The 17,059-nt window shown below is 40.3% G+C and overlaps 1 protein-coding gene across 6 annotated transcripts in view; it reads left to right on the plus strand.

The window, feature by feature from the left end:
• Window positions 1–6,121: 6,121 nt before the first annotated feature.
• SH3D19 (SH3 domain containing 19) overlaps window positions 6,122–17,059 on the plus strand; it is an 84,078-nt gene continuing 73,140 nt past the window's right edge. For 2 of the 6 annotated variants that reach the window (XM_014888241.2, XM_014888242.2), the window contains exon 1: window positions 6,132–6,443. In XM_014888241.2, the coding sequence (XP_014743727.2) occupies window positions 6,326–6,443 (118 nt within the window). In that variant the 5' untranslated portion in view covers window positions 6,132–6,325. Of the gene's footprint in view, window positions 6,444–17,059 lie in introns of all 6 variants that reach the window. The other 4 variants (XM_088163769.1, XM_088163768.1, XM_088163766.1 and 1 more) reach the window with 4 other exon arrangements.

Below are 17,059 nucleotides of genomic sequence, written 5' to 3' on the forward strand. Positions count from 1 at the left end.
AGTTTTGCATCAAGGTGATTTTCCAGGGTTTCAGTAGGAAAGATCCTTATTCATGGAAAGCAATACTCTTCTATTTTAATTATCTTAATTCATCACAAAACCACTTACCTTTAGATCATGCTGATATCCTAGGAGCCACAAGTAGTTGTAAAAATGCAAGGAGAACCTGCATTTAGCTGCAGACATTTCAGGAAGCCTGCAGGTTCCTGATAGATTATTCTCCAGCTACACTAGAACTCATTGGATCAGCTGAACACAAATGGAGATCAAATTATCAGATATTGACCCTCACCAATGTCAGCTTCCTACACCGGCTGTATCGTTAATGTCATTCTTCTATTGAATGAGATCCTTGCTATTTTTACTCAGAACAAAATAATGTTGTCATGTCCAAAGGCTACATTTTCCCCTTTAAAGATATTATTTTTCATCCTTTGCATTTTTTAAAAATCTTTTGTCTGCATTCTTTTATAGTCTGAGGCTCCTGTATATCAGCCAAACGCTGATAGGTTCATTCCAGGCTTCAGCTGTTTTGCAGCTAAATCAACATTGAAGCTACACGGGTGACTTCAATTAAGCAGTTCTATAGAACTGACTTTTTTATTGAAAAACAGTGTCTTTTTGCAGGGCAAAACAAAGTGGTAATTCCAAAGATGCAAATCAGAACAAAATATTTATAAAATAATAACCGCCATGGCAACTAATTTGGCATTCAGCAGAGAGTACAAAGATCCATTTACCCAGTTATTTGCTTCTTTTACTCTACCATTGTGAAATTACAAGTATGCACATTAGAGCAAAGATGCATATGATAAAGTAAAATTTCAGTGAGACATTTACAGATTTTAGCAACCAAACTGCAGACTTTTTGAGGCAGTAAAATTCCTTTTTCTGGAGAAGTGTAGCTATGAAAATATACAAGAGACTTTTATTCCAATGCACATGTATGCAGCAGATTCTTACGGAAGTAGAAGAATGCAATTATTTTTCCTTCATCCTTCTTGTATGATACAAATACATTCTACTTCATGAAGTGCCTTAGAGCAACATATGCCACATGCTGATGCTTTTCCTCTCAACCACCTTAGACTGTAGCAAGTGCTTTCCTTCTTTTTCAGTTTTGTTTTTTTCTAAATTCAACTTCTGCAACTTGCATCTGTATGTAGTTTTTCTTCCCATTTTGTTTCTTTTTATAATTTCTATCAGTTTATTTGCTGAAAAGTAAAAGAGGAGCTTGGTTCCTTGACTTTCTGAAGAGAATTTCCCACATGGCTTTAATTCCTTCTGCACTTCAAATCACTGGGTCCAATTAGTTCTCCCCTCCTCTTTGTTTCCTTCTTTCTTCCTGTGGGCCCATCAAGCCAGCAGCAGAAGTCTTTGTGTGTGTGTGTATGTGTGTGTATTCTGATCTGAGCCAAATGATCGCAAATTACTCTGTCTGGCCTGGGCTCTTCTTAGACTTGCCAGCAACTGTGGCTCTCTTGATTATTTCAACGGCTAGTTTTGTTGCTTGTATAAAGACACAAAAGCACGGCTCTCTTCTCCCTGCAGAAACTGCTTAGCAGATAAAGGGATGTATCAGGATCTGTTCCAAGACTACTAAGGTAGATATGCCATTGCTGCTCAATCTACGTCCTGCAGACTTGTTAAAGCCTACGTCCCTTCCTAGATGCGTCTGTTATTTACACACCTTTATCAGGTATCAAGCCAATGATACATAGCATTTGACAAAAAAACCCTAGAGCTGTTTATCACTTGAAAATACCAACATAAACTAGAAGTGAGTTGAAGCTCACAGACAGAGCATGGATGAATGCATTTGGGACTCACTAGGAAATAATTACTTGAAAGAAATGGAGGCATTTAAAACCTAAAACCCACTTCCAAACTTGAATGCTTGTTCCTCAGGGGTCCATATTGCTGGTTAACATTGCTGATGTGGACAGTGGCACTGAGCGCACCCAGTGAGTTTAGCAATGACACCAAGCTCTGTGGTGTGATTGACAAGCTGCAGGGCAGGGATGCCATCCAGAGGGACCTGGACAGACTTGGGAGGTGAGCCTGTGAAAACCTCCTGAAGTTCAACAAGGACAAGTGGGATGTCTCACACCTGGGTTGGGACGATCCTAAGCCCAAGTAGAGGATGGGCAGAGAACAGATCAAGACCACCCCTTGGGAGAAGGACTTGGGTGTGTTAGTGGATGAGAAGTCTGACATCTCAGCAATGTGTGCTTGCAGCCCAGAAAACAGGGGAAATGAAGGTGCACTTGTCCATGGTATCTGGGTTGAAATGGGATGATTTTTAAGCTCCCTTCTAACCTGAACTGTTCTTTTGTTCTATTACTGGTACACTGGCAGTGAGAGCATGCCTACAGATAGTTACCCTGAAAAATTCTATCTCTTAGTAAGCAACCTCCTTTTAGGGGGATTGAGCATTATTGAATATTTTTTGAAAAAAAATCAGAAATATGATTAAAGTATTTCATCGAATGCTGCCTTGAATTTAATTTGTTTAAATGTTGTGACATTTTCTTGTTTCCAAGAGTACTGATTGTGAATTGTTTCTAGTACTGTTTACAGGAATATGTTGGTTATTGCTACCTGAATGCTGTATTCACATATGAATAGTGGTTTAGTTTCCTTTCTGGTGAAATCCATCTTCAAACAGATACAGGCATTTTTTGAATGGCTCTTCTAGCACTAAATACAGTCACTGTCCCTTGTCCATTTCCAGCTGGCAGAGCTTGATACATTGGCCAAGTGGTTGCTTCAGGGACTTTATCACTTTCTATAATTTCGTTATGGCACTTCAATTTTTAAATTGGATTTTCATGCTGATCACTAAGGATGATTGTCAATGTTAAACACTCATGATTCCTCTATATTGTATTATGCGATATTTTAGGGAATATTTTCTTAGTAATAGTTGGAGCTACTCTTTTCAGCAATATTTTCTTAGGCCGAAGTTTCATCCAAATGTATTTTTTAATTTTATGTGGTTGGAAGCCTCTGTGTCAATTTCCTCAACAGCAACAAAAGAAGGTTTAATCCAGTTTTTGAGGGCTCTTTGAATTTGTGTTATGTTCTATGATTTATTTCTGTTTTTTCCTTCCTTAGTAATTTTACATTATACAAAGTTTCCTTTCTGCCAAACAGCAGTGAAACATGCAGTATAAAAAGGAGCTATTCAGGAAGTGGAAAGTGGATAGTCCTTGTTTTTTGTGGTTAAGTGGAGCTTAGGAGCTGAATACAGGTGCTGCATTTTGGCTTCACACTAGAGAACCAGAATACAAACAATACACAATTTGTTTTACATGGGAGAGTCTCTTCTGTCTCTCACATATGCACATTCCAACAGCATGTACCTATGACAGCAGTGCTCTACTGAAGAATTTTGTATCCACTCTAGATCACGTACAAGGCATGTGGATCTTGCACTGAAATTTGTAAGGTGATTTTCTTGGACTACCATGCAATCTATCCATGCAGAGGTCATCCAAAGCATGAGGCTTTTGAGAACACATACCTGTATTGGAAGGTTTCATTTGTCTGTTCTACAGTCCTGCTGTACATTGAATTTTATTCCTGGCCTTATATCTTTTTACAGTATAAAGCCTTATGTCCTTCAAAGCATAACTATTATGCCACTTGAACACTAAGACCTGCAGTGGAAAAAATCCTCTTTTAAGGAAGAATGATTGTAAAGGCAAGCACTGAAACAAAAATTGCACAGACAATCACACATGATTTATATTCATGTATTATATATTTTTCAGTTTTGTGACGGCTTTTTTTTCAACCTGTACAATATGCTTTAATCACTGTGAGCATAGAAGGTGCTCAGTGTGTCAGCACAGATATTGCTCAACATTAGGATTACTCACTGTTTAGTTGTATCTTCCTGCTCTAATTTGTGGTCATATTTACATATCTTCAAACTTTATTGGTTTACTGTCACTTACTCTGAAGATGAATTTATCTTCCTTATATCCTTTTTTAGCAGTACCTACAATGGAATAATATGTAAAAACATTTATGATTTGGTTTTACAGCTACCATATGAAGTGAAGAAGCAATATAATTTATATTTAGATATGGGCAACTGAGGCCCGGGGGGAGAAAAAAAAATTTAGACGTAAAACCACACAGGTGTCTTAAAATGTAGCCATATTTTTCATATCACTTCAGCAGTTTTAAGTGTGTACCTCACTGGTTTCAAGTAGGTCCTAGGACAACTTTTTAGTTCAAACCACGGTAATGAACTCAGGCCAAGACACATATCCTCCTAGCCGTGAACCACAACTGCTGCAGGTTAAAAGTCTGCCTGCCCCAAGCCCTCAGCCAATATCGGGACCACAATTTGCTGCATCTACAATTCCCAGTGCTACCGGGGCTCCCGACTTTCCAGCCACGCACAGCAACAGCCCTTCTCACCTCACAGAATTGTTAGGAAGTCATCTAGTCCAACACCCCCCCCCCACCCCGGAGCTGCTGTTGCTTCTGTGAGGTGAGCCTCTGCTCGTGAGAGCAGCTACTGACCTGGGACCTTATTAACACCTAACTCACTAAAAGAGGGACCTATCACCATCTGTTCGAGTACCTGGGAATCCTGAGCCCACCTCTCCCTCTCCTGCTCGGAGCCGGCCGTCGCTACCCCACGCACCGCTTTGGGTTTCTCTGCGCTGTAGCCCCACACCGCCCTGCCCTGCTGGGACGTCCAGCAGTTCCAACTACTGCAGCAAAATTTCTGATACATCTCTCCCACCAGATCGGGATCTTTTGCTCATTTCTGCCGTTCCATCTTAGTGCTCTTCAGAGTCCTGCAGGGGCACCGGGATCGACTGCCCCAGGGCTTTGTGAAGAAAAGCCTCTCCTGCCTCCATCGCCGTCTCGGCCGAGGAGGCTGTCACGGGGTCCCTGGCTCTATTATTAATGTTACAAGAACATATTATATTATTGGCTTTACGCAAATATTAAAAGGAATGCTATATGTATAATGTTGGAAAACTTTGCTGAATGAATATAGTTTCTTTTAGCTCTGCTATTAACAAAACTTAGAAATAGTAGTGTGATAAATATATTTTTCTTAGACTATAACATGGTGATGTAAAAAGCTTTTGTTCATGTAACTGACTCAGAGAATGGTAAAAAGATAATCAGAAAATTCTTCACATTCTTGGATTATCCTATCTGGATGAAGACAGGGGTGATGAACACCAGAACGACAGTGAAAGGATTTATTGATCTCCGTTATCAGAGAGTGCACCGACAAGAAGGAGCCACAAGGAAAAAAAAAAAAGTAAAAATGTTGATTTACAGGTTGGAGAGGGTGATTTTGAATTATGCATGAAAGGCTATGAATATGCAACAGGTTGCTGCATTTAACAAAGTGTTCTGTGAGTTAAGGTGTGTTCTTGGCAGAATGCCAAGCACCTGGCCGTTTTAACTTTTGCTTTATTATCTCTTATTATCTTTTATTAAACTTAAAGTCTAGCAGGAAACTAGACCTCGTTTTTCACATTAATTCTACAGTAGTTATTGTTTTTGCTTGGCTTGTTATACATACTAGTAAAGAACTGTTATTCCTCTCCTCATCTCTTTTCCTGAGAGCCCCTTAATTTCAAAATTACAATAATTCGGCGGGTAGGGATTTACATTCTCCAGTCTAAGGGAGGGTCCTGCCTTCCCTAGCAGACACCTGTCTTTCAGAGAGGGAGACTCCACGACCTCCCTGGACAACCTGTTCCAGTGCTCCACCACCCTCAATGTAAATATGTTTTCCCTCTTGTGGAGGTGGAACTTCTTGCGTTTTAGTTTATGATCATTGCTCCTTGCTCTGTCTCTGGGTACCACTGAAAAAGGTCTGGCACCATCCTCCTCTTGGCAGCTTCTTGCCCTCATCACGAGGCGAGGCAGACCTCGCACCTTCTCATTCCAGCCCCTTCTCCCTTTTAGCAGGAGGCCGCCCGGGTTCGCACAACCCGCTCGCTGCTGGGCGGTGCCGCCCCGGGCCTCGCTCGCCGGCCCATCCCCACGCGGTGCCCAGGGGAGCTGCCCGGCAGAGCGCGGTTGCTCAGCGGCGGCAGCCAGGTACCTCCCCCCGCCAAGGCCTCCTCCGCCCCCTTTTGTGGCTGACGCTGGAGAGCCGCGGATGGGCAGGAAAGGCCGCCTCTCCTCCCGCCTCGCGCCGCCGACAGCAGCGCAGAGCGGTCTCCGGAAGAAGCGCGGCGGAGAGGGCGCAGGTGCGGGACGGGCCCGGCGGCCGGGAGGGCCGGGCGGCCGTGCCGAAGAGAGTGCGTCGGCTATGGCAGCTCCCGTTTCTTGAATGCTACCAGCCACTCCTCCGCCGCCGATGGCCGAAGGCTGGAGGCTGGAGGAGGACGAGGAGGAGCTGCGGGAGCTCGGCAGAAGGCACCGGAGGGTCGCGCTGAGCTCGGCAGCAGGTGAGCGGTGAGGGCGCGGCGAGCCGTGGCGTCGCTCCCTTTAGGCTGGCCCTGGCCAGCTTCCCATGTCTGGATTCCTGTCGGGGGCAGGACGGCATGGGCGGTGCCGTCCCAAGGCCCGGCGGCCTCCCCCCAGAGCAGCTCGGTTCAGCTCAGGTGCATCCGAGCCGTAGTCGTGTGCCCGCGGGCCACCCCCAGAGCCTGATCCTGCTCCGAGCTGATCATAGTCATACAGTGGTTTAAGTTAGAAGGGGAATTAAGGATCACCTGGTTCCAAGCCCCCTGCTGTGGGCAAGGACGCCTTCAACTAGACCAGGTTCCTCAGAGTCCCATCCAGCCTGTCCTTGAGCACGTCCGGGGATAGGGTATCCACAGCGTCTGTGGGCAACCTGTTCCAGTGTTTCACCACCCTGAAGCTAACATGGGCACGTGCTGAACCAGCACAGACATGCCCAGGTACATAGGGGTGCCCTGTCAGAAAATTAAATGCCCTTAAAGTACCAAGGTAGAGGAGCATAAATGCCCTTAAAGTACCAAGGTAGAGGAGCATATAGATAGCAAAATTGTTCACATTTAGCCATTTCTATGTACATATAGACAGCAGGCCCTGGTGAACAGGCAAGAACCAGTGCATGTGAGAAGGAACGGAGCTAGGGAGTGAGCAGATTGATGTGTCTTTGTAGAGAGACCTGGACAACAACAAGCTCTTGTTTGAAATTATGAACTCGAGTGGACCCTGGCAGCAGCTGAAATTATTTGGTTCAGATATCATTGTTAATTGAGGGTCAAAGTTGCATGTCACTGTCCTGTAGTCTGCGCTGGGGTGTGAATGTGGCATTTCTTTTCCTGTCAGTGTAAAATCCCTTCCAGAATTAGTAATTTTCATGAGGTCTGTTTCCAGGTAATGTTGGCTATGCTGCATAGTTGAACTCCAAATATGCTGATTTTTAGTAAGTATGATACAACTGTAACAATATAGCACCTTGTGCAATTCATGTGAGTTTGCATCCATTTGAGCAACAAGAAATTGAGTAGCCCTTTGTAGTGGACAAAAACACAGCAACATGAGGGATCCTAGAGGAAAACTTTCAACAGGCAAGCCTGGTTGCATTCAGTGGCTCAAGTTATGTCAATGCATAGCTGTGCAGGTGCAGGTTTAACAGGACCCTATTGAAACCACTGTGGTTTGGCATGTCTGCTGGGTTTTTTGCCTTGTCTGTGGTAGAGTACAAAAAACCAGTGTTGATTCCTGCATGGTTTCCTCAACAGCGAAATGTTCATGCTGCTGGTTATGATGCCTGTTTTCTAAAGATGTTTCTTCTAGAGGTTTTTATTAGCAGAAAACATAGAATTGGTTTTACAGTTTATATATATGTATATAACCTTTGCCACCTTCTTGTTCTCAAAATTTGTCTTTGACACAATGCTATTAACCATTAATGAAAGGTGTTTCTTCAGTTTTTACTAGTATTTTCTCCTGACAGCCACCCTTTGAAATGGGGCCAGCACTCTTTGTTTACCTTACTGGTGTATGTGTGAATGAATAGCATTCTGCTTGAGCTGTCTCAACTTCTTCCCATCTGTTTGCACATCTCTGTGCCGGAAAACGCCAGTAAGACTCTCAGCAGAGGATTCTTAAGGCCTCAGTGAAAAGTATCATCCAAAGTAGATGAGTTTGCTGCTTTTCCCATACTTGACCTTTATTTACATACTTATATTTACAAACCTATTGAAAATGAGTGGGTCTTTTTTGCATGTAATGTGTGGTTACCAAAGTGGTTAAAGAAGTGTGTGAGATATTTTGTTGTAGGGTTTAAAAAATGTAGTGGCACCTTAGCAGACTTTCAATTTAAGTACTTCAGTCTGTTAAACTTACTGTGAATGCCAGCAGCTTATTTCTGCTATGTTCAGCCTGTGCATAGGAGTGCATTAGGGCAGTTGATCACCTTTGTCCTGCTGGTGCAAGGCATATGTGCAAAGTGGGAGCTGAAAGGTGAAAGTTTGCAACTGCTTCTGACTTACTGAATGCTCAGACTTAGTTAACAGTGGTTTATTGGAGAAGCAGAGCACAGGAGGCTATGGAATGAAGAAGCGATATTTTCTCTTGAAGTTGCACTTGTGCTGCGCCATGTACTGCAGGATGAAGCCAGCTAGACTAAACTAACAACCAGAGCTAGAGCTGCGGCTCTAGAGGTGCGATCTCCTTTGGGGATGTGCACTTCTGCTGTCTCTTGTGTGTCAGCTCTGCTGCTTGTCCAACCTGTTGGTGGGTGAAGTCACTGGAGCTGTGGTTTGGTGATAGCCTGGGCTGATGCACTGAGTGGCAACCTCACTCGGAGCCCTTGTGCTTGCTAGAACCTGCAGCAACCTGTTCTGGTGCATTGTTGAAGCAGTTCTCTTCATTGGTTGGGAGTTTTCTGATTCAGCTAACTGAATTGGTTTTGGGTGAATGTTGTAAGATGGCACAAGGGAACGAGTAGGAACATGCAGCCAGAGGGAGTTAAGAGTCTATGCCAATCAGAAGTTAGTTTGGCTTAGATTGCTGTGAAACTGCAGCCTGAGAGCTGTTACTCATACTCATGGTTTGTTTGTTTGGATTTTTGTTTGTGTTTTTGGTTTTTATAAATGTGATTCACTGGAGGGTTGATTTGTTTGCTTTTTTTCTGGTTTAATGAGCTGAAGATGCTTGCTTAAGCACTTGACTACCAGAGCAGATGTTGAAGCAGGGGAAACTTGGAGGAATGAGATAGGCAGAACCATTTGTGTCCATGGGGTAGCTGTAGATAGCTCAGGTGACTTGTCTGACTGCCTGTGTCTACCACACTGCATGTGATTCCATATCATGGCATTTTCTCTGAATTCAGGAAAGTTTTTATCTGGCATGTTCTGGAAAACCTGTGGGAAGATATTAGAAGAAACTCTTCTAAAGAAATTATTTTCCGTTTGCAAAAATGCTGGTTGAATTTATATATATATATATATATAGGCTTTTTTAGGTCATTACAACATATTCTTTAAAAACTGAGAATGATTAAAGTAGCTGCATAGGTTCATTCAAATGGAATCATCTGGTCACCTACTCTGGGAAAGGAAGCCACTTTTGTTTGAAACTTCTGGGGTTTTTTACTGCAATATAAATAATGTGATCGATTTCTACCTCCCTTGTTTCTTACTTCTGTCACATGCATTTTTGTTCTGGGAAGTTACAGATACCACAGGATCTTTACTGGACTTTTTTTTTTTTTTTTATAGAATGTTAGTATCTTTACTTGGTTTGTTTTGTGCAAGCAGATTCCAAACAAATGAGAACAATCTCACTAAAATGCTATTTCTTCATATATTTACAGGTTCTCTCCAGTCTAACTGGGACTTAATCTGGTGTGCTTTCCTGTTTTTACTACCTTTTTATTCTGTGACCACTGACTAAAGTGGACTTGCAGGAAAGTTCATAGTGAATATAGTAAATTTTAGTTATGAACTGCATTGGTTGATTATCTGTCCTTGCTGTCACATTAGGGCTGAGTACCACAATATTCTGATATTATTTAAAGCACACTGAAAATTTTTAACATATTCAGTATCTGCATTATTTCACTTTGAATTCTGGCCAGTGTTCCAGAAACAATAGCCCGATATAGATGTGGCAGAAATTTCCTTACTTAAAAATAAAATGAAATTGCCAAATATGGAAGCCAGAATTGAAAGTTACTTGAGTTGATAATGAAGACTTATGTGACTTTTACATTGATGTGTGGTTAAAAGTACAGGTGGTCAAGGCTTTGGTTTAACTTAATATTACTCTGTTTTACTTTTCACAAATGCTTGTCAGTGGTTTGTTCTTGTACAATGGTTGTAAATTTTGCACATGAGTTTTGCTGTGCTGCTTGAAACTTCTCTGGGTTGAGTTTTGTTGGGGCTTTTTCCCCTTCTTCTATTTCTGTTTCTCTATAGTAGTTCAGATGTTTCCTGAAACTTTTTCAACTCTGATGAGCAGTTTTAGATTATGGATGAAATCATCTATTTTTGGTTGGTTGGTTGACTGAGTGCTTTGGGGTTTTTTATGCCAAAACAAGATTTAGTTCAGAGTTGGATCAATTCATTACACTCCCACAACTCCCACTTGTTTTCGAAGCTGAGAACAATGAGCTATATCCAATATATCAAATTAAGGTTGAATATTTCACTGCTCAACATGCTGAGAGGTTATGGGAATACATTTCTGTAGTGTGTCTGACGAACTTCACTGTACCTTAATTTGCAGGCATCATGGAGTTTTTACAGATAAATGAAGAATTTAATATAACAATGTTCAGCAGTTGTTCCCATGTTAATGCAAAACTATGTATTTGGCCTTAAGAGGTAAAGAATAAGATGGTCTGAAATTCTTCATTGAATTCTGGAGTCTGAGACTGTTTTGGTGGTGATGTCCTTTAGGGTTCACTGAATCATAACAAGAACAGCTCAAGCTGAGTCCTTCCCAAGAGGTGCCAGCGACCCTGGAGCTGGGAGGAAGCATGATTAGGAAAAGGGTAATTCGAAGACTTAGTTGCCTGACTCTTATATTTAAGAAGTGGAAAGATCAGCATCTTGCAGAAGAATAGTCAGAATTGTTCATCTGGAAACTTCTTTACCTGTATGCCTGTGTCATTCAGTGCTAATCTAGACATTGTTCTGCTTGTCCATATTAAGAGAAGAGAAAAGAAGTCCCCATCAAGTCTATCACTTGTTTAAATAAATTCGTAAATTTACATATGATCTGCTAGTCTGCCCATGTGTACACAGGAAGTCCTTAAAGTGGATGCCACTATTTTATTTATTTCTTTGTTTAGTCAGCTAGCTCACAAATTCAAGAAGCTGTGAAGTTGATGGCCAGCTGAACATCGCTTCCCTCTTTTCCCTGGGATTTCGTCTGTTTTGTTTTGGTAGTCACGATGCGGATTTAGGCGTTTCAGTTTTAATAACTACTTCAGGCACCACCACAGTAAAACACTTAAGATCCAAAGAGCACAAATAATGCAATTCTCCTGTAATCATCTCTGACTGATGCTGTTATGTTGTATCTTGTAAGTATTAGGAAGATTACATGATTAGGCATTTTTCATAGCCCATTGAAGTTACTGCGCACATTTCTACTATATTTCATAGTCTTTGGCTGTAGCTTGCTTGAGGTAAATATAAATACTAACTAAAGCTTTTCTGGAAGTTAAATAATATAGCCTATACATGGAAATTCTCCAACATATCTTGAAAATCAAGTTAGTGGCAAGAAAAAGATCCACTTGTGGTTATTTGGCCAGGAATGGAGACTGAACCCCAAAGAATGTTTTGCCCTCTGAAGAAACACTTCTAAAAATGAAGGCTGGTCTAAGGAAAATAATTACATAACTTCTGGTAGTCAATGGGGTGATTTCTTAGCCAAGGAAACTGTGGAAGGACAAATAAGTATCATTATCAAGTGATTAAATGGACTTTCTTCATTTAGTTTAGAGCCAAAGCAAGGCACAGAAGTATATATAATTGTTTAAGGAGAGGTGAGTGTGTAGCCAGAGAATGACCTACAGAATTATGATTGCCCAAAGACCTTGCTGTTACTTGTGTTGTAAGCAATCATTTCCTGTCAAGGCAACAAATGATAAGTCTGGGTTATTGCATAAAGAACGTAGATATCAGCGAAGTGTAAAATGAGTCATAACCTCATTGCATGAAGCTTTTACCAAAGTGGTTGTTATTTACAGATGTAAAAAAATGTAATATTTGTAAATAAATTTGTAAATATTTGCTTTTAAGGGTATAGCCTTTGTTTTTCCAAAATGGGTTCCTTCACCCTGTGTGCAAGAGGCCAATCCGCACAGAGTTGAAGTATTTGATTTATGTAGTTCAGCTCAGAAAGGGGTCCTTGCTGGCAAATTCACAAGGGCAGTACACCAATTATCAAAAGTTTTCATTATTTACATTTTGACAAGCAAAGGCATTAATGTTTTTTGGCTATAATTTATACAGTTCTCTAGTAATTTAACTAACAGAATTAGAGAACTAATTACTTTCTTGCTTCTGCTAATCAGTCCACATGCTCAGTCTTCTTTTGAGTATATGGATTTCTTGAGTTGGTGGCTGTGAGTCAGTGGTTGTGATCTTATCCTGCCAGAGTTGCCTTTTACCTATTTAGTACATTAATTTGATGAGTTGGCTTAGTTTATTCCACCCAATCAGGTTTCTGCCGGCTTTATCTTGGACATTGTACCCAGTGTACTTGCAGTCTATCAGTTCAGCATTCTGTTGTGATTCTGTTTCTCAAATTTTATACTCTGAAGTTCTCCCTTTTTTTTTCTTTCTCTATAAGCTGCAGTTACTGAGGCATGTTAAGCCGCAATTACTGAGATATTAAATATAATTCATCTCTTTGGAAGCTGTGCATCACCTTGATTTAAGATCTGGAAACAACAGTGTAGTGGTGTTGATGCTCTCCATTAAAAGTTGACATAGTTCTGTGTTTTGTTTCAATAAGCATCTCGCTCAATATGTGCCATATGAAATTTTATTTCTATAGCATTAAAGTAACTTGCCATGAACTTCTTTTCTTGATGCTAATTATCTCTAGTGAAATAAAATGCTTTAAGCATTCTTTAGTTTCTTTGCTTTGCTGACTTAGTGTTTGTGGCCATGGAAGTTTTATTTGGAAGGGAATTCTGGGTTACCTAGTCCAGCCTCTTTCTTGAAGCAGGCCTGTTGCCAAAGCTAGATCAGTCCAGCCAAGGCTTTGTCTACCAGTGTCTTGAAGTCTCCCGAAAGAGATTTACAGCCTCTGCAGGCAATCTGTTTCAGTGCTTTACTTATTTCCTAATGGAAGAACTTTTGCTGATTTACAGCCTGAACCTCCCAAGCTACATTTGTGACCATTGCCCCATTCAGTATTGTCCAATAACATCAGGAAGAGTTTGCATTTGTGATCTTTGTTGCTACCCTACAAGTAGCTATGTGCTGTAGTTAAATGGCTTCTTTGCCTTCTCTTTTCTGTTGTAAAGGAGTCTGGCCCCATCAGCCTTCTCATTGCACAGTCCTGCCTTGCTTATTCAGATCCTCAGACTGTACAAAAATTGTAGTGGAAGTGTTGTTTTCATTGGTGGCCAAGATTTTTTACTCTGCTCTTGAAAAACAGTGTGCACAAAAGGCACTGAAGCATTCCAACAGCAGATTTGAGAACATGGTATATCATCTGTTGGTCTGTGGTTTATGCTAGGCAAACGTCTTTTCCTTTAGAGAAGGACAAAAATAAGTTTTGTGGGAAAGCATAGATTCAGTGGTTGATGGCACATACCAAGGAAAATTCCCATTTTTCCCCTCAACATTATATAAATTTTGAAAGACATAGGATCTTATATATATCAATATTTTTACATTGACCACTTGATGTACTGCTGGTACAGTAATTGCTTCAGGTGGTGTTTTAAATCTGTAGAAATTCATATGGATTTTATGTATTATTCTAAAAGCATCAATTTGACATTGCTACTTGACAATTTAGAGTCTTCTGACAGAAGTTAATGGAATGCTAAATAAGATGTTTCAAAGATGAACCAAATTGGTTTAGAAATTCTTGTATGTGTTACAAAACAAATCTATCCTATGCTTTCATGCTTTCTATGGCTGTATTTGGGTCCAGCTTGAAGGGCTGGATGATAGCAAGACTGAAGAGGTTCACACTGGAGTAGAAGCTGAATGCAACAGATTTTACCGTTCTTTTTTTTTTTTCCCTAAGCTTTTAAAGAGGTCATAGCATTTATTTTTTGTGTGTGTTTTGCTACCTCAGCCAGCTTGTTCAGGCTTTTGAAGAAAATACGATTAGATCCAAACATACTAAAGATTTCAAATGATTGACATTGTTACTCCTGTGGTTAATAGTGGGCACACTGTCAGCCTTTCAGAGCTATGCTAGTAGCTTGTGTGTCACAGCACGCAAACTGAAAAAACAAATGTCTTCAGGAAAGTATGCAAGAAACACCTCCTTCAATTGCTTTTTTGAATCCACTTAAACTTTCAAGTCTTCAGATCTTACATGGTTGGAAGGAACATGATCGTTCATTATATGAAATCAGTTACTGCCTTTTATATACTGGTTGGTACTTCTGCTGGATATTCACTAGTTCTTGAATTATGATGATAAATTTCTTATATGTATTTTGCTTTTTAATGTGGTCTTGATCATGGTGATTTACTTCCTTAAAAACTTAGGTAAATTTTTAATCATTGTGTTTGCTAAAAAAGGTTCTCTGGTCCATTTTCCTTCCAGACGGAATATTGTATGTATAAAAGAAGCTGTTTGACTTTTCTTCTTCATGTAAAGCATTTTGATTCTCTTTATAGGAGATAAGCTAAAATTAATATAGTTTGTTTTCTCAAGGTGATAACTTTGTATTCATCATTAATTCCCTCTTGCATTAAAACCTCAGTGCTCAAGATCAGATCTATACATGAACGTTGTTTCAGGTTGAATACCTCTGTGCTAAGTCATTTACAAGAATTTTTAAGTGTACAGTGTGTTGTGATCTTACTTGTTATTAAAATACTGTTTGTTCATCCTGTTGGAGAGGTGTGACGTAGCTGTCTGGAAACAAGCTCAGAATTTCAGTAACTTTTTCACATTACTCCATTGGGGTCCTTTATTCATTTTAAAGCTGCACTGTAAATTTAGGGTACAAAACTAATAGAAATGTGGGGCTTGGGATCAAAGTAGAAGCTTTATTTTAGAAGCTTTTAGCTTTTTTTTAGAAGTCTCTCTCCTTCTACCTAGTCCTTGAAGAACAGCATTGTCAGGCACCACAGTTCAACTGATGGCAAATGCTGTACCTTTTGTCATTTGTCTTAAGCTTTCCATTCTTTGCAACACCCAGTGAACTCCACACTGGGATGATGAAGTTCACCTGAGAATGGAGTTCCTTAGGTTGGGTACCTGCCAAGTCCTACCTGGACAGTTTACCACGTCCGTTGTTTAAGCATGTCAAGTCTGTGCTTGGACGAGCGTTACTGCCAGTGTGGAACAAGTATCACTAAATGATGAGGTGGAATAATGCTGTAGACCTCATGTATTCAGCGCTTATCAGCCTAACTTTATTAAAAAAAAAATTTTTTTCCCTTCTAGTGTGTAAAGCTTGCTCCAGATCACCAATATAATCTCTGGGAAATGCACAGTAGCAGCTGCCATGACATTAAGCACATTTCATTTCTGTTACTGCTGTCCACTATCTTGATATTTGTGGATCCATTATCAAGAACTATTTGAAGTGTGTCATAATGGTATTTTGGCACCATAGCAATGTAGAGGTACTTATTAATGTATTTACAGATGCTGAATGCCTCTGACAGGATCTCTAGGCTTTTTGTTCAGTGCACAGAACTGGGGAGAGGTCTAGGAGTACATGAGAGGGTAGTTATTTCCTCCAAGGTACCAAACAATTGGAACTGTTTCTGCCAGCATTATCAGAGTGTCCAGAAAACTGTTTATATGAGGTAAGTGCAGGATTCTTTGTTTTAGGGTTTCTGAATACTTAATAACTTTGCCACCATTTTTCTTGGTCATATGATTTTTGAAGCCTCTGATTGAACTGCTTTGTGTTACCATGAGTAGCAACTGAATGGATGAAATTCGCTTTTAGAAGACTGAGAACAAGATGCAGTAGCCTCATGTCGAGGGTTGAAAAAGGTAAAGAATTACTTTTATAATAGCTGCACAAGGCGATATCATAGTGCAAGGAATCCAGCTGTACATAATGACTGATACGTCACTGGATGTCCACCTGACATCCTGACTACTGGTAAGGATGGTCTTCCAGGACCAAAGGGCACACGTGTGTACATTTACATATACACATTAGGCCAGTAAGGACTCTGAGGTACCTTAAGACGGATTTGTTAGATGTTTAACTCTTACCTTGGAGTAGATGTGGATAAATTCAGTGCACACTTCAGTAAAATGTCTTCAGAATGCCAGGTGATTCACATCTTTAAAAATTGGATGCCAATCGCTACGTTACTAAATAATATGCATTAAAGCATTACTTGCTTTAATAACAGCAAAGTGCTGGGCTTTCTGTAGTGTGGAATAGTGGCAGAGAGTTGCACAACTTTTAAGCATGTGCTGAAAGCTGATGGATGAAGGTTATCTCAGGATGCAACAATTTATTCATATATGCCACCATCATTAAATAAATCCATTTTTTGCACCTTCACATTAATCTCTTTTATGATGTGTCTAGGTCTTGTAATATTTGTTTGATGATAAAATGCAAGAGTCCTTTTTGGGAATAATCCATTTTATGGTACTTTAGAAGAATCCAGTGCAATTGTGAGAAGCAATTGTTACATTCAGTTTCCCAGACTTTCTTATTTCTGTGTTGGACAGAATTACCAATATTATCGGAGGGAAAGTATTTTGTTAATAGGCTAATTTCAAACGCGCTTCCCTAGAAAATTAGTACTTGTAACAAAATCAGTGAGATTTAAGCCTGTTCTTGTTAGTTGAACTGGCTAAACAGATTAGGGATTCTTTAATCATAAATAGTGACAAAGGACCACAAAATATTCCAAGAACAAGCTGCTGAGTATTTCAGTGGTATCTTAAG

Source organism: Sturnus vulgaris, chromosome 4, assembly GCF_052056855.1.
Source record: "Sturnus vulgaris isolate bStuVul1 chromosome 4, bStuVul1.hap1, whole genome shotgun sequence".
In the NCBI taxonomy this organism is placed as follows: Eukaryota; Metazoa; Chordata; class Aves; order Passeriformes; family Sturnidae; genus Sturnus; species Sturnus vulgaris.